This window comes from Polyodon spathula, chromosome 8, assembly GCF_017654505.1.
Source record: "Polyodon spathula isolate WHYD16114869_AA chromosome 8, ASM1765450v1, whole genome shotgun sequence".
Classification (NCBI taxonomy): domain Eukaryota; kingdom Metazoa; phylum Chordata; class Actinopteri; order Acipenseriformes; family Polyodontidae; genus Polyodon; species Polyodon spathula.
Window position 1 is genome coordinate 40,129,005 of NC_054541.1, and position 24,331 is coordinate 40,153,335.

General features: G+C 36.1%; 1 protein-coding gene and 1 pseudogene across 2 annotated transcripts in view; both read left to right on the forward strand.

Moving 5' to 3' along the window:
* The first annotated feature begins 3,595 nt into the window (after nt 1-3,595).
* On the forward strand, nt 3,596-22,702 carry LOC121319135 (annotated as a pseudogene).
* The window catches only part of LOC121319952 (transcription factor EC-like), a 46,905-nt gene continuing 33,171 nt past the window's right edge, over nt 10,598-24,331 (forward strand). For both annotated transcript variants that reach the window (XM_041257951.1, XM_041257950.1), the window contains exons 1-2: nt 10,598-10,680; nt 23,255-23,486. In XM_041257951.1, the coding sequence (XP_041113885.1) occupies nt 23,259-23,486 (228 nt within the window). In that variant the 5' untranslated portion in view covers nt 10,598-10,680; nt 23,255-23,258. The remainder of the gene's footprint in view (nt 10,681-23,254; nt 23,487-24,331) is intronic.

Genomic DNA, 24,331 nt, shown 5'->3' on the forward strand with positions numbered 1-24,331 from the left:
TCTGCACTCAAATGATCTGAGGAGATGCCTCCCAGCTCCTTCTTTAGTCAGCAAACAACATTTGCAATTTATCTACCAGTTTAGCTTGACCACATTCTCACATGTTTCTTAAGTTTCCCACCAATCAGGTCAGACTGATCAGTCAAGCCCGATTCTCACATGGCTGGATTAGAGTCTCTTGGTAAGAGTGGTAAACCACACAGTCACAGAGTACATTTTAATAGTTTAAATGAGTGCTGATAGAGGCTGACGGACATCTAATATTTTTCCAATATTTATATGCAATGTTTAAATATCTTGAATTATTATATTCAAATAAAATAAAAACTATACAACAACAGAAAACGTCACATATGGGTGTTGAAATAAAATATCCTTTAGTTTTAAAGTTGATGTGGTTTCATGAGTTGCTTTAACAGTAGTTGAATAACATAAATACTTAAAAAAGTTGGGTGGTATGTTGCTATTCCATCTGTCTGTCTGTCTGTCTGTCTGTCTATTGATCGGTCTGTCTGACTGTCTCTCAAGTTTAATAAAAGCTTGAAGCCAATGGGCATCGTGATAAATGAACTCATGAAGTAATAAGTATAAATATTTTTAAAGTCAGTTAGTTTTGAAATCCATAAATCTTAGTTTCTTTTAACAACATGGGAAGGTTTATTTGCACATAAACATTATTTAACAAACTCAGGCTTTGTGGATATGGTCAGCTATTATTCAGAGGCTGCGCGGTATTTTAGTTTGTTTAATTTATTTAGGTTAACAAAATAACAAAACAAATAAACATTTTGAAAAATATTTGTAAAAACCTTTGTGACATTTATTATAAAGTGTATTAGAATGTACAGTATACTTACATTAACAAGTTCAGTATATCTTTTTTATATTGATCTTTATTTTAACCCATTTTTCTAAATGCACCACATCTGGAATAAAACATTATAATTGTAATTATAATAAGAGTGTGATCTAAACAGATACAAAGTAATTTGTTTTTAATGGGTACATATGATTGTATATAAATGATGCCTCTGTTATTCAGAGACCAAGTACTCAGGATCAAAGCAGAAAATGATGAACAGATCAGCATTCTGCAATCCTTGGAAACACAAAAACATCTGCAGGTAGGAATGCGCTCTCTTGTGTGCGTGCGTGCGTGTGTAGTGTGTGTGTGCGTGCGTGCGTGCGTGCGTAGTGTGTGTGTGTGTGTGTGACAGATTGCTGCTATTGCATAACTACCAGGGTCTGGGAAAACAATTGGTAACATCCTTATTTTTAAAAGGAACTCTTAACATCACACAATGGCATGTGCTCAAATCACGTTATGTAGCAATGCACATAAACAGAAATAGATATTTACAAAAACAATGGGTGTTCAAATATCACTTTGAACATGGTGTCTGAATTATCTTGTGCAATTAACAGGCTTCCTTGTATTTTAATTGCAAATCCCATTTAACTCAAAAGGTATTGATTACACCTTAAATTTCAATACCGGTGATATTATTCAATGGACCATCTTAAGAAAAGTTTAGATAATGTGCTGTTTACATAGAAGTTTTTGGTATTTGTGAAATTCTTCTACTAAATAAACCAAGCCTAGAACAGTCCAATTGAATTTATAAATATTTATATATTATTGTTCTCTATATATATATATATATATATATATATATATATATATATATATATATATATATATATATATATATATGTATTTTGACTTCAGAAAGGCTCAGGAGAATTAGTAAAAACAAGTAATTTTCGAGTTAAGGTAACTTTCACACGATTTGATTGGCTCTTGTAATGCTTTATTTGCATATTTCACTACAACCCATTGTTTTTAAAATGTATTGCTTTCATTCACCTTAACTTGAAAGCTACTTGTTTTGTGTGTGTGTGTTCTGCATAGCCCAGGGATGTGGATGTTAAAATATGTTAAACTGTCTCCTGCTAGCTGGATTTCTGGCTTCACCCTGCAAACCCAGAGCTTCCAGTAGATATCCCGGTTCCCTTTCCAATATGAACGCTGTTAAAGTCTTGTTGGAGTCCAACAATATCCAATATTCTGTCTTAATTGATGACGTGCAGGTAAAACATCTCTAGGTTATTATCCTCCATAATGGTAATCTATATGTATAACAGGGCAAAGGCTGGCTGCCAGCTGGCGCAAATGAGTATCTTAACACTATGCAAAAAAGCTGAGCTCCTGTGGAGCTGTGGTGATGGAGCTTTTAACATCATCTCACCACCAGGAGTCAGAATCCATAACTGTAGTGTAAAACGCAACGCTGATTTTAAATTGCATTCTGCATTTTGTTCAAGGACCCCTATCAGATTACCTGTCCAAACCTAGAGGTGTCTACATTGTAGGTTTGGCAGATTTACTAAGAAAGTAAAAAAAAAAAAGAAATTGTCACAAATGCTGAATTTGAGTTTCACTGAGAAAATGCAGTATTTCGTTTGTATTCTAAATGTGCACAAAAGTTTTTTTTTTTTTTTAATCCAGACTATGACGTGTGTTTTAAGGCGGTATTAGATGGAGAGTAAAAAGAGCTGGAAATTACACTGGTCAGCTTTAATGATCTAAACAGTGGAGGATCTTAATTCCTTCGCCCACACATGTGAAAACCTGTTTTTTTTGCAGGCCTTTATTGTATGCAATAATGATAATAAATGGGTCAGTACCCTGAGGAAGAACTCAATTGGAACAGTTAAAGAGGTCCATAAAACAGACGCCAGATTATTGCTATATTTATAAGTTCTGTGTTTTATAAAAGACAAAAATATTAGAGTTTATCCAATTTTTTTTTGTTCTTTTTACATATATATTATATATATATATATATATATATATATATATCTATATATATATATATATATATTATATATTTTTTGTTTAATATGTATGTTTTTTTATATAGTTCTAATTTTTTTTTTTTAAACAATGTGCCCCCTTACATTTTTAAGAGTGACATATAATCAACATATTTTCTTCTTCGCATTGTTATTTCTTGGATGGCAGCAACAAGAGATGACCGCCAAGGAAACCCTAATCAGACAAGAAGTGATGACATATACCTCTGAAACAAACATCCACTGCTGTGGAGGAAAAATAACCAGACTCGCTTTCCAAAACTAGCCACCTTGGCAATGAACGTGTTGAGTATCCCAGCAACATCGGTCTCAAGTGAGCGTGTGTTCAGCTGGGCCGCAATGATAGTTAACAAACTCTGTTCTTTAAAACCAGAGAATGTGGATGTCATAATTTTTCTCAACAAAAAGTAAATTGATCTGGACCATAGACTTTATAAAATAAGTTTGTGAATAGTTTAATTAGTTAAAGTTGAATTAGTTAGTGTTCCCACTTCATTGGATTTTTTTCTAAACTGTTGCTGTCAGTCAAGACATATTTAATCATATTTAGTGCCCAACACTTCAGTAAGTATTTGGGAGTTCTGACCTGTTTGTACAAATTAAATCAATCCACTTACTGGTACACTTTGATAAACCGGAACCTTTAAAGCAAACAAAGAGAAAAATTGAGGATCTGAAGTACCCAGGAGCGCTGTCTTTATCACAGATCTATGGATGGATGGATACCCTTGTAGCTCAGTATCCTAACCTCATCTCCAAAATCAATATGGGATCAACATATGAAGGTCGCCCTATGTACGTTGTTAAGGTATGAAAAAGTGCTCACTTCCAAGAGCATCCCATTCATCTATTTTTTTTTAATGCATCATTTAAAACTGAGCTGCCTAAATGCCAAAAAATGCAATCCTCCAACAAGGAGAGAACCTTTGTTTTGCTACAAGTTACTCTCCAACATTTCAAAATCTGGATAACGCTGCTTAAAAATGTTTACCTAAACATGTACATAGAAGTTAATATTGAAGTTAAACACATGTTTCTTATCCAATCCCAAGCTGACATGGCGTGTGTAGTTTAGCACTGGAGGATATAACCGCCAAGCCATTTGGATTGATACTGGTATTAACGCATGTGAATGGGTGATTCAGGCTACTGGAGTCTCGACAGTAAACAAACATTTACAGTTAGTTCAAGTTCATTATAGTATTCCTGGTAAAAAGTAATGTAGTGTACTGTTTATATTAATATTCTTGTACCTGTCAAAAACAGCTCCAGATCACTTTGCACCGCCCCGTGTCTTTCTGTGCGACCCAGAGGAAATATTTAACTTTCAAGGGTTTTATGGACTTTTAAATGGAAAGGAACTCCAACAGACATAACATGAGGGAACTCTTAACAGGGCCTGACAAAGAATATCATTTCCCGAGTGTGGAATTCATTGTTTTGCTGCTCGATTTTAATTTTATTTTTATTTTGGACAGCATCTTTAACATTGCAAAGGTTCAAAACAAACACTGTCAAATATACTGTCATTGCCCAAAAGTGATGATTCTGCTGGAAATAAAGGTGTTCCAGTGAGGGATGGTGTCCTTCCACTGCAAGGTTTAATAATAATAATCTTTATATATCACCGTTCATAGTGGACTACAATCACAAAACGCTTTACAAGATATGTGACTAGGGTGTGTGAACTCTGTATCAGTGGCAGAGTCACTTACAACAACATCTCACCCGAAAGATGGAGCACAAGGAGATTAAGTAACTTGTTCAGGGTCACACAGCGAGTCAGTGGCTGAGCTGGGATTTGAAATGGGGACCTCCTGGTTAATGCTCGTCTTTTTAACCACAGGACCACACAGCCTCCTTCATCCTTTCAGATAAGAAGTTAAGAAGAAAAAAGGATAACAATCTTTTGTGTCTTAGGACCATATTTTGTCTAAGTAACTCACAATGTTTGCATGGAGAAAATGACACGTTTAACTGAAATAACCCCTGCCATTCTTTTAGTGACCAGTATTATACCTCCACATCAATTAACAGTCTTTTTTAATTTAGATAGCTACTGTCTATGGGAGGGATTCCTCCATCACAACTCTGCTGAATAGCATGGATGTTTTCTTACTGATTTTGGCCAACCCAGATGGTTATGCATTCACTCACTCCAATGCAAGTACAACAGGTGCAGTAAAGTCTGTTCTCCTGAGCATAATAAAGTTATTACTTTGATGACTGTTCCTCTTAAAACACCATTCATCTGTGCATGCTTGGATCAGAAGAACCTGCCAACCAAGCACTTACTGGCAGCCTACTATCAAAGTCCGTTGAATCTGAGGACCTGACGAAACAGCAATTAGGACAGGCAGCTTTTTGTAATATACATGCACAGATTCTACTACCATAACAGATGAATCAGTCATCTGAGGAGCAGTAAACAGTTACACATTGCAGCTGTCCCGTATTGTACCCGTTATATTGACATGTCTAGCTCAATTCCATTTGAAAGGTTTACAAAGCAGAATCCTATTCTCATTGCAGAACCATATGTGGTGTAAAACACGTTCCAGGACTTCCGGAAGCTGCATTGGAGTCGCTCCAAACAGAAACTGGGATGCTGCTTTTTCTGGTATTTTATTTCTGTATTTAAAAAATAAAAATAAAAAGTATCACTGACCCATACAAGTAATTTTACAGATAATTCTATCATGTCTTTATTACACATGTAACAATTGAATAACTATGCAGAGCATCAAAAGAAATGTATCACTATTATCACTTATCACATTTATTTTTGAAAAAAAAGTATATAAATGATGGACATTGACTAAATGTTTTTGGTTTCTTTTTAATCACCATGACACACTTAAGTGACTGTGACTGAAGCAGATGCACTTAATCACCTAATTAGTGAGACAGTTGATTGGACACTGGATATGGAGTGATTTCAGGTGTTGAATTGCAAGCTTGAATAAAAGCAATAAAGAAAATCACAGAAAAAAAAACAAACAATATGCCACATCTATTAGGAGAGCAGCACCTTTGTGCAATCGGCATGTTGGAGGCTGGACTAGGGCAGCGTACTGTGGCTCGTTGTCTTGGGTCCTCACAGCCAGCAATTTCAAACCTGGCGAGATAATATAACCAGACACACTCTGTCAATGACAGGCCATGAACTGGGAGACCAAGAGTCACAACACCCGCCCAAGATTGACAGATCATTTTGCAGCATCTTCGTGAGGTCAATTGTTAATCAGCACAATAAAAAGTCACTGCACCTGCTCTAAAACAGAGCTTGTCATTTTATGATCACATCTAGTGAATTTTATCCAAATATAAGTTTCTTCTGATGCTCAAATATAAGTGTTAAGTTTCTTTTGCTGCTCAGTTTATATGGACAACTGAATAGGTATGGAATCTCATGGAACCAATAATGTAAATCCTGCATTTCACAAGTAGGGTGTGGTTCCATTATCTTAGTGATGTCATTATACTTCGTCACCCTTGGTTAAACATTATAAAACACTGTACAGTCAAAATGAATACCATAGGAAGCTTTAAAGACCTGTGCAAATTTACTGTAGTAGGGGAAACAAATGCAAGTAGGACTTCTACAATGTTTCACTAGCAGCTGCGTGGCATGCAGATGTATGAGGTGGTTCAAGCTTTTCTCATATCACATGCTGTTAAGCTTCCACACTGGTCAGCATTAGCACCCCTGTATTGCTCACTCATCACACTGCCAATTCATTCTTTCAATAATGTGTTCTGTGGATCTGGTCTGGTCCCAGACAGTACATGTCACCTTGTGTATCCTCTACTCACCTTTCTTCATCTAATTCCTATATAAAGGTCCTGGAGCCAGTAACTACCCCTGCTCTGATTCAGTCTGAAGTGGAGGCAAACAACATGGTGACTTTCATCCAGCAGCATGGCCAGATCAAGTCTTTCATCAGCAAACCTGCTGACTACCAAGAACTGGTACATTCTTTACACTTATTTCTACTCAGCAGAGGCATATCTGTCATGAGTAAATTCCTTCAGCGCCATATTTAGCAACAGGTCTGAAAGAAAGAAATCTATATTTGCAGCAGAAATCTTATTTGCAGCTTGGAACAGCTAAATTACTGGTCTGAGCAATTCCTTGATAGTTTCATACTGTTCAAATTGTCTTGTTAAGATTTAAAGATTGTACACGTAGTTCTCCAAATGATGAAGCTAACTACCTAGGTTATGCAAACAAACTATTATTCCATATTCCATATAGTGCACAGAAAAGTGGGTTTTTTTGTGTGTAAAACTGAACAGTTTGAAGTAATCTTACACAATTGTTTTTTGTATTTTTTTATTTTTTTTTTATAGGAGAATGTTGGACAATCAGCAGCAAGTGCCTTGAAATCTCTGCATGGAACCAGCTACCGGGTTGGAAACATCTGTGACATTATCTGTAAGTTAACATTTCTGATAAATGAGGTTTAAAAGTACCAGAAAGGAAGAGTCAGAGGCATCCTACAGATTATAGCTGCTTCATTTAACTAAGTGAACCCAAAGAAGTATCAAACTATCCAGTTGTATAGAGATACAGGTAATCTCTACAGATCACGGGGGTGATCAGCCCCAAGCTGTGAGATTTTTCTGGCTAGATGAGAAACCCAAACACAGCCCAGAACGTAAAACTCAGTATTAAATGTTAGCGCTAATTCTAAACTTTCCACTCTGTGTTAGTGTTTGTGGTTCAGATAGGGTGTGTTTGCAGGCGATGCTGGAAGCATAACTTCTAGTTCCCCACACTATTTCTTAATGATATTTTTTTTAAAAGCTTATCTAATGAAGTTGCATTCAGGTGCAAAAGCTAAACTATCCCATTACCTTCAAATGGTATGCTACAGCAATGTGTCTTTTCTGTTGTGGTGGTATTGTAATTTACACAAGATTTAGAATGTGGTGGGCCCAATGGTTATAATACAAATGAATGAAATATAAATGAACCAATAAGTCATTGAGGTTGGTCTCGTATTGTGAAGGTCTTTTTGGTAGTAAATGTTGCAGAATTACAGTTCTTGAATTCTTAATAAAACAGTTCCCTTGTTTATATCTTGCTATGTACAGCATGTGATTTTCATAGAGCTCATATTTTCAACATGGGATTATAAATAAACAACTTTGCTGTGATTTACTTAAAATGTGTTAAACTAAAGCAGCAGCAGACATTTTATGTACACCCTACAACGGTTTAGTCATTTTTGTAGTTTTAACTTGAGTCATTTATTAAGCCAAACCACAGTGAACACAAATTCTGTATGGTACTATACTACACGAGGTAATACAGTAGTGGTATTTTCCACTATATGATAACTCTAAAAGTTAGACATTAAATTGTAAGTCCATTGCCATTTGTATTGATGAACCTCATTTTAGGTATAAGGGTTTTAATAATATTTCCAGTTTTAACCTAAAAAAATAACAATACTAGTTTATAAAACCATTTTGAATGAGAAAAAACTGAGCATTGGTTTAAAAAAATATATATACCCATACTGTTTGCTTTTGTTCTGTATTTTTCTTCGCTCTATTCTTGTCAGTTTTTGTCCAATTAACACTGTAAACATGACATATTCTGTCATGAATATTTTGAGCTTGCTATATAAAATATATTATATTTGAAAAGAGAACAGAGTTACAGTAAGTACCAGTGTATCATGGGCAATAATTGTTTTGTGGGTAAAACAATTTGTGGTCATGTGATGCTATTTTAGTCAATTGTGTTTAGAATTGCAATCTAGGGGTATGAACAATATTCTATATTTTATTGGTCTGTAGCATGGCATATGCTGCTTTAAAGTTCAGTTTGAATGAACATGTCTATTATATCAAAGTTAGCAATCAACTGGGAATCAACAGAATGCCAGGAGATTTGTCTGCTAATGTGGGGATGATTCATAATAACAGAAATATATTTATATACTTTCTCATTTCTGTGCCGATAGATTTGCAGGCGACTGCAGCTTTAAAATCTTGTGATTTCATCTCCAGCCACTTTGTCCCCAATGTTTCAGCCTTTACCTGAAATGTATTTTATGAAGCTCTTCTAACATAATTAGTGACAAAAACTGTTTTCAGTGTATTAAATACCTCTATTGCAAATAATGTATCCACAAAAAGTGACTACACAACTCAATAACATATATTGAGGTTCAATACTTTAAGAAACTAAATAAGACTATTGCCTTCATCAAGAATTGGACAAACTATATTTACTTGAGGACTCTTTTAATTTTTGCCTTGTTATAACTGATTTATTACATGCTTTTTGTTTCTCTAACAATACGCTATTATGGTCATATGCATAGTGCTATCAGATGATTTGATGACTCATCAAAACCAGTGTTTTTATTGTAAAACCACAAATGCTGACTTGCCAGTCTCTCTGTGTATTGATTCCAGACAAAGCCTTTGTTTCGATATTTGTCTTATTTTTTATGTCTGTAAATTCTACAATATAAAATGTAATGAAACAGCTACTACCAAAAATAAAGCAAGTTGCTAAAGCTTGTATTCAAGTCTTAATTTACATATACAAAAGAACACATGCTGCTTGTTAAGCTGACATTCTGAACCCTTACAGAAGGGGAAGGGCGATAGGGTGGACAACACTGACAGCTGTTTACATAAACTGATACTATTCAATATACCACAGTGTGGTCAAGCACATTCTGACAAATCCAGTTGTATGTTAATAGAGAAATGCAACTCATAGGTACTCAGCAGGGAAATTTCCATTTCCAATAGGTGTGCTGGCAGGGATGACTGTGTTGCTAAATGAAGGTATGGTATACAAACAAACAAAATCAAAATGGGACAAGTGTAATAAAGTTAACCTTCGAATGGGCTGTTGTGTTGATACTGTATCTGTGTGTTACCCTGATAGCAATCAATCCTGTAGCCATATGAAATAACTGGTACCATTATGAAAATTTGCAACTAGGAGAATATTTTTAAGTTAAAAAAAGAAGCTTCCTTACATAAATTATATATAAAAAGTATAATGTCCCTTTGTTTTTCTTCCTCCCAAATGCTCGCTGAAGAGGCAATAAAATCCACATGTTTGTATTATTAGATGCCCTCCTTGGTAAAGCACAAATAATGATAATATACTGTATTAATATTCCTGTCATTTCAGACTATCTAATCACATCTAGAATGAATTAAGTGGTGAGTTCAAGTTCAAGAAAATGTATTTAACGATCACTATGGAATGCTGGGTCTCAAGGTAGCATTGTCTACATTAAGAAACATGTCTTCATAAAGCAAATTTAGATTTTGACATCAGTAGGCCTAATTGTAATTAGCACTGATGGCATCCCATTAGATAAACCCAGGTAAGACCATCTGAAATAAACATACAATTACAGAATAACAAAAAAAAAAGAAACATAGAAAGAAAGTGTCCAACGTTAAGAATTCCTCAAGTATTAACACAATTTGAATTCCTCAAGTATTAACACAATTTGAATTCCTCAAGTATTAACACAATTTGAAATATGTGCAAGCAGTTCTCAAGCTCTGCTCTCATTATCGAGTTTGATGATGTAATGACTTCCTGTTTGCACCCAGAACTTTAAGTACTAAAAAAAATAAAATAAAAGACTGTAACCAAAAAGAGGAAATAGGTCTTGCTTTATGTATAAATATACATCAGCCCTTTCACTTCAAAATGCTGACATCCAAATGCAGAGGGACATATCGCTATGTAGAATACCTAGAAGATTCACAATGTGAGTCTCCCCTCAGCCCTAAGACACTCGATTTGAGGTAACCCTTTTACTTATTAATCACATTGTAGGAATACTTATTGTTACTGTACTGTGTCTATCTATCTATCTATCTATACACACAAACACACACACACACACACACACACACACACATACATATACATATATATATTAACAATTCCTTATAATATAACATATATATATTGTTAAGGAAACAATTATTTTATTTGTGTGGACATGGATATAGTTAATAAAATAAACACACCTGTACCTATATCACAAGCTATCATATATACTGTACTATTTATAATATACACCACACTCTTTTATAAAAATACAATTCTGCATGCTATAAATGGGCTGAATTATATATGTTCTAAGGTGCATGGTTTACTTAGTGTGTAGTATACTATAGTAAAGAAGAACTTGTCTTCACTACACTGATACAGAACAAGCTGAACAGGATAGAGAATCCTGATGAACTCACAGCAAGCCACAGGACTGAACAAAAAAGCTGCCGCAATACTTTGATGCTTTTGATATTTTTTATAATATACATTTCTTATAGTTCTTAAAAGTTATGGACATGTTCGTACATACTTTGCATTAGTTACTGTATTATTATTATTATTATTATTATTATTATTATTATTATTATTATTATTATTATTGTTGTTATAACAAAGCTTACTTCTCTTGCATTCTTTTATGTTTTTTCTTTGTGTTTCTAGATTTGCTTTGTAATATATTCTTAATATGAAGGGTCTATGTGATTCATTTTGAATATATATCAGAACCTTATATTGATGAGATACAGTCATCTGAAGTGTCTTTGTATCAAATAGTTTATATTAGACGGTAAAAGACATTAAGATTAGCTTTGCTATTTAGTTGTTTAACTATATGTATAATATATAAAATTACAGTATAGGGAGTTTTAATTGTCAAAATGACAAGACTTTTAAAGATGTGATTTCACAAAATAAAACTGTATTTAGCTGTGCTATTTTGAAGATGTAACCTATGGCTGCTATAAATACATATGGAGGTGGCATGTGGAGATGTAAAAATATTAGACTAATAAACTATAAACATGTGTTTTGCATTGTATGTGTCACAAGAATACACCAAGCAGGGTTACATGTATACAACAAATTATACCACCACAGTGATTTTAGCTGTTAGCGCATACTTTCACATATTAGTTATTATAATTATATACATTATTTAAAGTCTTACGTTTCAAAGTCTTTGATACATATTTTTATTGGTATGTTGCGTGGTTTACTGTAACTGCAGATAGAGTTGCATAGCAAGTAATTGATAAGCACTGAAGTTTATATTTAAAGCTCTGTTAAAACAGGTTGATATCAATATATTTGTTTACATTATTTGATAGTATTAAAAATACTTAAAATAGATTACATTGTTTAAATATTCAAATGCTGTACCATTTTGAAAAGTAGGTAGAAGTAGTTAACAGAAAACATGGTTTTACCCTATTTGTGGGGCATTTTAGGTGAAGGATTTTGTTGTGCTGTGAAAACTTTTAAAAACCACAGGATGACAAAGCAGGAATACCCCTGCAAAGCTTTTATTTAGATCAGCTTCCTCTTTTTTTATTATCACAGTATTTCTGTTTATTGTTATTTTGCATTGGAATAACCACATATCCAGAGATGGTATATAGCGTTAAACATTTTACATACTGTCACATAAACACATTTTAAACATCTCCAATCTGTTATAACATATGTAGCATATTGTACTGTCCAATCCATTACCAGGCTGATACATGCTTCATTTGGTAACGAGTTCAAGCTTTTAAAGGTGGGCTGCGGTGGGGAGTCGAGAGACATATGACCGCATGACTCATGCTCACATTACTTTTGCTCAGCAATAAGGGGGGGCTATGGTCACCCTTGTAGAACGGTATCTTTGTTGTTCTCACATGCATGCATTGTGAATTTTTATCGTTACCATTTGCCAGCGTTTCTCTAGGTTTTACTACACTTTGCGACAGACTAGTTTATCAGCAGAATTATCTCTGTACTGGATACAACTTCGGTTGACACATTTTTGATACAATATAGTGATATGGGTTACACAGATCTACAGAAAGACAAATACAAGGAACCTACTGTGACTGACAGGATGACAAGGCAGGAAAAATGCTCTTTTTCTAAGCGGTTTATTAGATAATACTTGATTTTGGGTGTGGGAGTACGTGTATCATTCAACAGCAAATGTCAGCAACTGACACCCACTGAATAATATATATTTTAATGAAGACCTCACCGTGACTGTGCATAAACATATATCGGGTATTTACATCAACTTTTGGCAGGTAATAAACCAGGAATATACATGAGATTCGTTTAAATAATATTTAAGTCGTAATATAGATGACCTTTTCAAATTTCCTCCACAATAAAATAAACTTTATTTATTTATTTATTTATTGCAAAAACCTAAGTTTCACGAAACACAGAGGGAATAAATATAATTCAGTCTTAATTTGGGATATGTAGATCTATTTAGCAAATATTATTTCAGCTTGTATTCAATGATATTGCTGCCACTTAGAGGATATAGCTTCCAACTTGAAAATCTTTATTTCTCATTTTTGTTTTTTTCACCAAATAGTTATTTTGAAATACTATACTAACCAGTTGTAGTAAAAAAATAAACCTAGGTAGACAACAATTGTAACACGACTGACCCTGCAAGCCCGTTTCTTTTTTACACTAGTGTGTATCTTCTGATTCAGTTTATGAAGTTAAGATACACTGTTTCGGTACTATTGTTTATCACTATAATAAACACAAAACAGAAGAACCATTGCCAGAGTAACGAATTATTAATATAAATTCTGTATTTTGTATTTTCTGTGTTGATATATTTCCGACCAGAAAAAAAAAAAAAAAAAAAATCTGTTGTGCAGACGCTGATGGTGTTATGGGGACATCTGGTGTTTACATTTGAAACTGCAAGTAGTACACATTTATAAACAGGCACACACAGAAATTAGGGGGTCAAGAAGAGCTACTTCCTCGTAGTGACCCCTGGGCAACGTCTCTGACGACAAAAAGCTCTTCAAATCGAACTTACCATGCAATGCTTAAGCAAAGCAATGTTGGGCTTGGTTAGTACTTGGATGGGAGACCACCTGGGAATACTGAGTGCTGTAGGCTGCATGTTAAGCTCATATATCTATATATATATATATATATATATATATATACAGCTCTGGAAAAAATTAAGAGACCACTGCAAATTTATCAGCTTCTCTGGTTTTACTATTTATAGGTATGTGTTTGGGTAAAATGAACATTTTTGTTTTATTCTATAAACTACTGCCAACATTTCTCCCAAATTCCAAATTAAAATGTTGTCATTTAGAGCATTTATTTGCAGAAAATGACAACTGGTCAAAATAAAAAAAAAAGATGCAGTGTTGTCAGACCTCGAATAATGCAAAGAAAATATGTTCATATTCATTTTTAAACAACACAATACTAATGTTTCAACTTAGGAAGAGTTCAGAAATCAATATTTGGTGGAATAACCCTGATTTTCAATTACAGCTTTCATGCATCTTGGCATGCTCTCCACCAGTCTTTCACAATGATGTTGGGTGACTTTATGCCACTCCTGGTGCAAAAATTCTAGCAGCTCGGCTTTGTTTGATGGCTTGTGACCGTCCATCTTCCTCTTGATCACATTCCAGAGGTTTTCAATGGGGTTCAGGTCTGGAGATTGGGCTGGCCATGACAGGGTCTTGATCTGGTGGTCCTCCATCCACACCTTGATTGACCTGGCTGTGTGGCATGGAGTATTGTCCTGCTGGAAAAACCAATCCTCAGAGTTGGGGAACATTGTCAGAGCAGAAGGAAGCAAGTTTTCTTCCAGGACAACCTTGTACTTGGCTTGATTCATGCGTCCTTCACAAAGACAAATCTGCCTGATTCCAGCCTTGCTAAAGCACCCCCAGATCATCACCGATCCTCCACCACATTTCACAGTGGGTGCGAGACACTGTGGCTTGTAGGCCTCTCCAGGTCTCTGTCTAACTATTAGATGACCAGGTGTTGGGCAAAGCTGAAAATTGGACTCATCAGAGAAGATGACCTTACTCCAGTCCTATACGGTCCAATCCTTATGGTCTTTTGCAAACCTCAGCCTGGCTCTTCTTTGCTTCTCATTGATGAAGGGCTTTTTTCTAGCTTTGCACAACTTCGGCCCTGCCCCTAGGAGCCTGTTTCGAACCTTCCTCGCCGCGCACTTCACCCAAGCTGCCATTTGCCATTCTTTTTGTAGGTCACTTGATGTCATCCTACGGTTGCTGAGTGACATTTGAATGAGTTGGTGGTCATCCTGGTCAGTGGAGAGTCGTTTTCGCCCTCTGCCGGTCTGTAGCTTTGTTGTCCCCAATGTGTGCTGCTTGACCTTGTTCTTATGAACCGCCATCTTTGAAATTTTAAGGATGGAAGCAACCCGACGCTCACCGTATCCCTCTGCCAGTAAAGCCAGAACTGAACCCTTCTTTTCCTCACTCAAAACTTTCCTTTTCAACTCTTTGGGCATGGTCAGTAGTTATTTTTTTATTCCAATTACTTTTGAGGTACTACTAACACTGTTTTGCCATCCAGCTGGTCCTATTGCAAGAGGATAGTGATGACCACAGGGGTGGTTTTTATACTTTTCCTCGTTAAATAAGATTTGGTTCAGTACTAATCAGTAATCCCTAATCAGTACCTCATTCAGTAGAATGAGGTGTGCCTGTGTTGGAATTCAACAGACACTGGAATGGAATGGCTGTCATACATGTAGAGATGCTGATTTAAGAAAAATTTGCAGTGGTCTCTTAATTTTTTCCAGAACTGTATATATACACAGAAATTAAAGCATAAAAACACATCTGGAAACATTTCAGTTTGCCATTAATATCTATAAATGTCCAATTTGTTAAAGGCTAGGTGTATACCACATACATTTTTACTATTTTTTATTTTCTAAAACAAATGAACATGCAAAAAGAAAGTATATGGACAAATAAATAAATAAACAATGTTAAGTTAGAAGAAACATAGACCCTGTTTGATCCACCCGGTAGTTTTACTGCATCAAACAATAAATATGCATGCATCAAAATACCTACTACATTCTTGCTCAGCCCTTTAAGAGGTGGCAACAGTAACGCCAAAGGAATTGGGTATTGGCAGATTCTGTGAACCCTGTGAATTAGAACATAAGAAAGTTTACAAATGAGAGGAAGCCATTCGGCCTATGTTGCTTGTTTGGTTGTTAGTAGCTTATTGATCCCAGAATCTCATCAACCAGCTTCTTCAAAGATCCCAGAGGGTCAGCTTCAACAATATTACTGGGGAGTTGGTTCCAGACACTCACAATTCTCTGTGTAAAAAAAGTGACTCCTATTTTCTGTTCTGAATGCCCCTTTATCTAATTTCCATTTGTGACCGCTGGTCCTTGTTTCTTTTTTCAGGTCGAAAAAGTCCCCTCTGTCGACATTGTGACACCTTTTATAATTCTGAATGCTTAATTCTAATCGCTGTGTAGTCGTCTTTGTTCAAGACTTAATAGATTCAATTCTTTTAGCCTGTCTGCACATGCCATGCCTTTTAAACCTGGAATAATTCCAATCACATTCTTTCTAGAGCAGCAATATCATTTTTTTTTTTTTTTTTTTTACTTTTTTTTTTTAGCAAGGTGACCAGAACGGAACATACTATTCTAGATGCTAATGCACTGTAAAGTTTTAACATTACTACCCTTGATTTAAATTCAACACTTTTCACTATATATCCGAGCATTTTGTGGCTTTTTTTTATAGCTTCCCCACATTGTCTAGATGAAGCCATTTCTGAGTCAACATAAACTAGATCTTTTCATAGATTCCTTCTTCAAGTTCAATATCTCCCTATATGGTATTTACAATTCACATTTGTATTGCCTGCGTGCAGTACCTTACACTTTTCTAAATTAAATGTCATTTGCCATGCGTCTGCCCAGTCTAGATAATTTTGAATGACCTTTGCTGCTGCAACATGTTTGCCACTCCTTCTATTTCTGTGTCATCTGCAAATTTAACAAGTTTACTTACTATACCAGAATCTAAATCATTAATGTAGGAATAGCGGAGTACCTAATACTGATCCCTGTGGTACTCCACTGGTTACCTCGCTCCATTTTGAGGTTTCTCCTCTAATCAATACTTTTTGTTTTCTACATGTTAACTGCTCCCTAATTCATGTGCATGCATTTCCTTGAATCACTACTGTGTTCAGTTTGAGAATTAATCTTTTATGTGGGACTTTGACAAAAGCTAAATAAACCATGTCATAGGCTTTGCAATTAGCCATTATTGATGTTGTATCCTCAAAAAAATCAAACAGGTTAGTTAAACACGATCTCCCTTTCCTAAAACCATGCTGACTGTCTCCCAGGATACTGTTACCATATAGGTCATTTTCCATTTTGGATCTTACTATAGTTTCTATAAGTTTACATATAATAGAAGTCAGGCTTATTGGTCTGTAGTTACCTGGTTCGGTTTTGTCTCCATTTTTGTGGTTTGGTATTACGTTTGCAATTCTCCAGTCTGTCGATACATCCCGTGTCAAGAGAATGTTGTTTGATCTTGGTTAGTGGTTTGTAAATAACTTCTTTCATTTCTTTGAGTACTATTGGGAGGAACTCATCCGGTTTAATTTAAGAGCTCCTAGTCCCTTTAACACTTCTGCCTCTGTTATGCTATTTAAAACTGGATAGGAAGAGGTTGACAAGTGTGGCATGTTGTCCAAATCCTCCTTTGTAATTTTGCCATTTGTATCTTTTAGACATTTTACTTCCTCCTTGAATGTTCCTTTGCTGTTATAATGCTGGAAACACTTTTTGGAATTGGTTTTAGCCCCCTTGGCAGTGTTCATTTCTATCTCTCTCTTGGCCTTTCTAACTTCCTTTTTGACTTGCGTTTGCAGTTCCAAGTACTCTTTCTGTGAACTTTGTTCTTGGTCCCCTTTAAACATTCTGTAAAGTGCCTTTTTTCTCTGATTTATTTATTTTTTAATTGGTCTATTAAACCATTTTGGCCAATTGTTCTGTATGAATTGTATAGACTGTGGTCCAGAACATTATGTATCTGCTCTGGATTGAAACAATACGCGTTCATAGAGTTGGTTATCGCAGCTTAGCCCTTTATCAGTATAGCTATAAGGTCCACAGTGGCAAACTACTGTACAACTGAACACCCACATCAGTCTTTGCACCTGAAGAGGCCCAGGGCTAAATGAGCATTGAATCAAGCTACATGTACTCGATTGCTCCATTCTTTCAGGAGCACTATGGCACACTTGAAACTGACTGTGAGGACATTACATTTTATGAGAGTAAGCGTTATTATGATAGCAACTGAAAGGAACTGGGCTGAGACCACCAAACCTTATTCCAGTTGTGTTTCCAATCTGATGTGGACTGAAATTGGATGAGGACCCATCAGGGAGAGGCTTAATCCTACTGTCAGTCTATTGAGCTACTCAGCCTCTCCAAAGAATGTTGTTTTAGTTTAATGACTGATTTTATATTGGAAATGACAAAATATATTTAAAAGGGAAAAAGAAAAACACATACCATTCAAACATTTGCCAGTATATGGAGTTTATAAATGATTTATAGCTTGTCTCCGGATTCTATCCTTTCTATCTCAGTCATGCTATTGTCGCTGCTCACTGATTCAGGTCTTTAGCTGTGAAAGGTTTTGCTGAAGAGTTTGACTGCTAGCTTTGCAGGAGGCACAGAGGACAAAAAGAGACTTGGTGGTGAAAAGAGCATATAAATAGGTGCTTTTACTTGAAAGGCAAGTAACAAAGCCTGATGAGCCGCTGAAAGACATATGTGTGTTGTAAGAGAAACATATTGTTTAGTCTTTTCAGCAGTGTATGATCAAAATAAGAGTCCAAATGAGTTCATGGCTGCTGGAGTTACATGGCACCATGCAGAGAGCTGTCAATGGGAATGTTTTAATGAGAACAGGTCACCAGACTGTAACACTACTTTCAAAGTTCCTCAAGAACAACGTAGCCTTCTTGTTTCTAAAGTGAAAAAAAACAAGAAAAAAACTGTCCTCACAGCTGAAGTGCAACTTCTGAACCATGTTCCAGGGGAGAACAATGCTCATTTTGTTGTCCTCTTAGAACTTTGTTCACAGATACCCAGTGCCTGTGAAGTTGAAAAACCAAATTGAAGCGACTGAATTTCTTCTATGATTTAAGAGTCCTTATAGCTTACAAGTCTTTCAAGGAACGCTAGCTAGGACGCTTTGAGGGAGATTGTCACTTGGTGACTTTCAACCACTTCGAGATAAAAAATGTCTCAAGACGGTCCAAGTTGGCAGGAAGGTCATTCTCAAGAAGATAGTTAATAGGAGCTAGTACCAGCAACTCATCATTTTTTTAGGATGTAGGCTTTCTCAAATCTCCTTTTAACATCCTTGCTTGTTCTGTTCCATGCATTATTAAAAATTTTGCCTGGGAATTTTGCTTCATAGTGCTCCTGTAGACCATGTTTTAAACATTTTAAATGTTTTTGTATTTTTTAAAATGTTTTATCATAGTTAGTTTCTAATATATTAGCCCCTAATTGGAAGGCTTTATTTTCTTTGTGAGGCCCTTTTTTATGCCTGCAGATCAACCAGCTTTCGAAAATGCTTTTAATAGTTTTTACTATCCAGAATTGTTATATACACCTTCTTACTCTTTTTAATGCGTGCTTCTCATTTGTGTGTTAAGTCTCAATTGCACACATATTTAATCTTAGTGTAAGGACTATACATTTCCAGAATCAAGTTTTACAGGTAGAAGAATTGGTTATTCTTCTAAACAAATATTACATGAATAGTGATGACCCACAATGTGGTGTGAAGCCTGAGTGTTTATACTGTGGATCACTGAACTGTACGGTCATGGCTATCCTCGCACCTCCACTCACTGACACACCATACACTCTAGACAAAATCACTCAATAAACCACTTATGCACTTTCATTTGCTATATGTAGGTCTCAAATATGCAGGGTTAATAGAAACACATATTACAGCAAGCATGTGTTTTTCTTATACAAACATGATTTTTCATAGTATACAAAGGTTAAATAATATCTGTTTGCATGTGCTTGCTTGCAGGTAGGCTAACATAGCAGAGTGACATTGTCTCCACTTCAACACCTTCTTTCTTGTCATTAACCAACAAGCTATTTCCCCTATAGACTACATGCTTTGCAGCCATTTGACCCAGAAGACACTGCTGAGATGGAATGACCAAGGCAGTGAAATAGTAACAGACTGCCTCAAAGTAAGGACAGCAAACTGAGAATTGTCTTCAATCTAGTGTAGCAACAGATATGCTTTTAAATGATAAATGTTTACCTCAACATGGTTTTCTTTCAAAATTGCTCATTGTAGGCCAATGTACTGTAGACAGTGGACATGCACAACAGGTTACGCTGTAGTATTTTGCTAGCCACTTTAAGACAATATTACACAATGGAAATGTTTTGGTTCCTTTCACAACCAAAATGAGTGTAAAGCATCTTCTGCTATATTTTTTTGCTCAGATAGTGGAAACTGATGCATAAAGCTTTATTTGTTTAGAAAATCTACCACTGGCTTTTATGGCAATTAAGCAGAAACTGCAGTCTGCACCCAGCACACTATTAAAGAATGCTTGCACTGCATAGTAAAAGGAATTAAAGAGACAGAGTACACAAGGCTTGCCAATTACCTTGCATCTAAGGTTCAAACCATGGTTACTGCCCAGTGTCTGTGCTGCCCCGCAACCTTGTTAAGAGACTGTTCGTGTATTTGGTCTGTTTGTTTTCAAAGTAATGTTTTTACAAAGCCGAAATCTCCCTTTCTGTTTTACTTTCAATGCTGCATACTGATGAGCCATGACAATTGATATTTCAAGCAAATCCATATAGACTGGAGGAGTAGGCTGAAGTAACAGTTCCCACAAAGACTAGCCGTGTTTGTTGATTATCCTGTGGAAAAGTCTAATCCTTTTTTCTATGGATTGATGCTCTGTGTCTTAATAGCAGACTTAAACAGACAATAAGCAGGGCCTGGGAGTTTGGCCTAATCTGCCAAGTTTTATGTCTCCCTCTGTATTGTCATTCTCATATTCAAACCCCCCCTTATCCTCTTGTCTAAGAAGGGCCATGTATATCATTCATTAAACACAGAAAAGACCTATCTGTGATAGCCAATTAGCTACAGGAAGTGCCTTTCCAAACCAGTGTGATTTATACATAGTTCATGTCCAAAGTGAAGTTTACGACATGGAAGGGAGGATATGTAAAGGATTCCCATTTTAGGATTACTAACCTGTTTTTCATTTTACTAACATTTCTGGGGGTCCATAATAATGGCTAGCGGGACTCGTGAAAACATACCTAAAAATGAAGCAAGCGCACCACTGTGGCAGTGGAATAACTGTGATGTGGAAACACTGAAAGACATGTATTAGTGAGTACGCTTTGGAATTCTATTGAATAAGCATTTCAGAACTTTGTATCAACATTTATGACTTCAATAGATATATATATATATATATATATATATATATATATATATATATATATATATATATATATATATATATATATATATATATATATATATATATATATTGCTTGCCAGTACTATGAATTATTATCATTATATTTAACTTAATAGTATATAAATGCTGCTCTTATTTTGTATTTTTTTTTATTTTTATTTTTCTATCCTTGTGATACTATTAATCAAAAGTGGTCAACAGAAGCCGAATTTGTGCACAGGTTTTGAGTCACAATGACTCACAGTGGAATAAGCTGCCACTGCTTCTGTTTGAAGGTAATGCTGTTTGTGCACATAAACCGCCAAGTGGTAATTTTGAGACATCTTTTATAATAAAGGATTAAGGTACGAGAGGGAGTGGGTTACCATGGATATTGTCACTGCTTGGTGCGTTGTCTGTTTCTTTTCCCCTGCGTCCAAAATCTAATTGGACGTTAAACCAAACTTTACTCACAAGACCAACAGCTGTGCAGGGTTCAGGGCTTCAGAATGTTTGATTATTTGAAAATCTCTTTCAGTTATTGCATCATGATGTTTTTTTTGTTTTGTTTTGTTTTTTTAAGTGATGCCTTCAGTGGTATATTCCATTACTGCCAGGTACAGTGATATCGGCGCTATGTTTTAGTGCGAGAGGTCCCGGGTTCACTCCCGCCCTCTGCCTGTATGTGGATTGCCTTGCCCTATGTGATGCCCCTCTACAATATATTAAAATTGTTAATTTTTTTTATGTCTCTGCAGACCCTCTTCCAGCTCCCCAGCAGCATGCCTCTGCAGACCCTCTTCCAGCTCCCCAACAGAGTGTCTCTGCAGACCCTCTTCCAGCTCCCCAACAGAGTGTCTCTGCAGACCCTCTTCCAGCTCCCCAGCAGAGTGTCTCTGCAAACCCTCTTCCAGCTCTCCAACAGCATGCCTCTGCAGACCCTCTTCCAGCTCCCCAACAGAGTGTCTCTGCAGACCCTCTTCCAGCTCCCCAACAGCATGCCTCTGCAGACCCTCTTCCAGCTCCCCAACAGAGTGTCTCTGCAGACCCTCTTCCAGCTCCCCAACAGAGTGTCTCTGCAGACCCTCTTCCAGCTCCCCAACAGAGTGTCTCTGCAGACCCTCTTCCAGCTCCCCGCAACGGTGCCTTTACTGGATGAACCACTTGGAACCTTACTGTTTTTTTTCTGCTATTTTTTTTGTTTTATAAATGTATTATGCGACCAGTTAAGATAATGATTTATTATTTACAATGTAATGTGTTGCAAACATATAGTTGATGTTAAGATGTTAAATTGATTGTCTTGATTTTCTATACTGCATATTACACTGGTATATTTACCTCAGGTGTTTCCTTAAGAAGCTGTAAGCTGGTTTGACTATATGCTGTACACAGGACATGCTGTGTCTTAATTGGTTTTAGGTGTTGGAGTTTTTGCCTGTTTAAAGGCGCACAGTAGGACACAGACCCTGTAACTGTGGATTAATTTTAATTAATACAAAATATGGCGTGGAAAGCTGTATGTTGCTATCAAAAATCATTACTAAGGAAAAGGTTACATTAGTATCCCAAATTGTTCCACTTTAATATCTAATAAGAATGTTCTTTTAAAAGAAGGTTATTCAGGCATGTATGAGTCACGGAAAGCTACTTGCTGTCTTGCAATCACCTCCAAATGAAGTTTAACAAAGCCCTTTCTTCATACCATGCTGTTCATAGAATGAGCTCCGCATATACAGTGGGTTCAGACTTTGAAGAAAATGGCTGCAACTCAAGTCTTTTTTTTAATTGTATTTTTAAAAAGGTGGTGCAGCAGTTTCAAACACTCTGTACCTAAGACCCACTGCAAATGAACCATTATGAAAACAAACAACCCCCCCTGTCAGTTTAACAATTATGTTTAGGACGCTGTACACACATATAAAACCAATTATATTAACCCCCACAGAGTTGAAATCTCATATATTTAAATTTGATTCTGTATTTGGCTGTTTTCAGCTCAATGGACAGTGGACCGACGGGAAAGGTGATGTTCCCCTCACAACTGGGACTCCGCATGCAGCTGATGAGGGAGCATCTTGACAAGCGGGAAAGGAGAGGCAGAGAGCAGCAGGGACAGGCTGGAGCGCACTACTTCACACCTCAGCTGCCCTGCCCGCCGCACCCCTTCACCAGCTCCTTCCACGAGGAACCACAGACTGCCAGACATACGCCAAACAATATCCACAAGGTAAAGGAACCATAAACTATCTCCTTTGTATTAACAGTTTGCAAAGTGCAATATGTTGTGCCTGGTTAGTCCACTTCAAAACAAAGGACCCTGTTCACCATAGCTTTATCTACCCGATGATGTTCATGAAACTTATACACTGTAGAGAAAGCCTTTATAATTAACTTTGAATTTGAATATATATATATATATATATATATATATCTATATATATATATATATATATATATATATACACACACACACACACACACACACACACACACACACACACACATTATATCTTTATTTTATTATTCAATTTTATTATTCAATATGATTCATATAGCAGCTCTTTTTTTGAATCCAATAGAATGTTCCAGAAATACAAATGACCCATACACCACTATTTCAGATTACTGGGGTGGAGAATTCAATCAGATTGCTTTATTTCCCAATACGTAGGATAATTCTATCAAACCTACTACTTGAGTAGCATATTTCTGTTTTAAATGATGGGCAAACAGAACAGGTCCAAAAGTCGTACTGAATTGTGAAAAAAACAGGTCTGTATTTTGTTGTTTAATAGGGGATGATTCAAACCTGTTCCTCATAAAATTATTAACGAGGCCCCCCTGGATACAAGGCCTGGTGGAGCTCAATTAGGATAATTTTAGGAGCTTTGTGATGTATATCACAGGATTCTACCTGGATGGATCTTTGCATCTGTCAGTATGAAACGATTTTTAGTCACAGTGGTCTGGACAGCTTTCAATAAGCAGAGCATTAAGGTTTCTAATTAACCTACTGGCCTGCCAGTCCTCTGGGGAGGCACACTTTAAACTTCAGAGGAGCCTGTGAAAAGC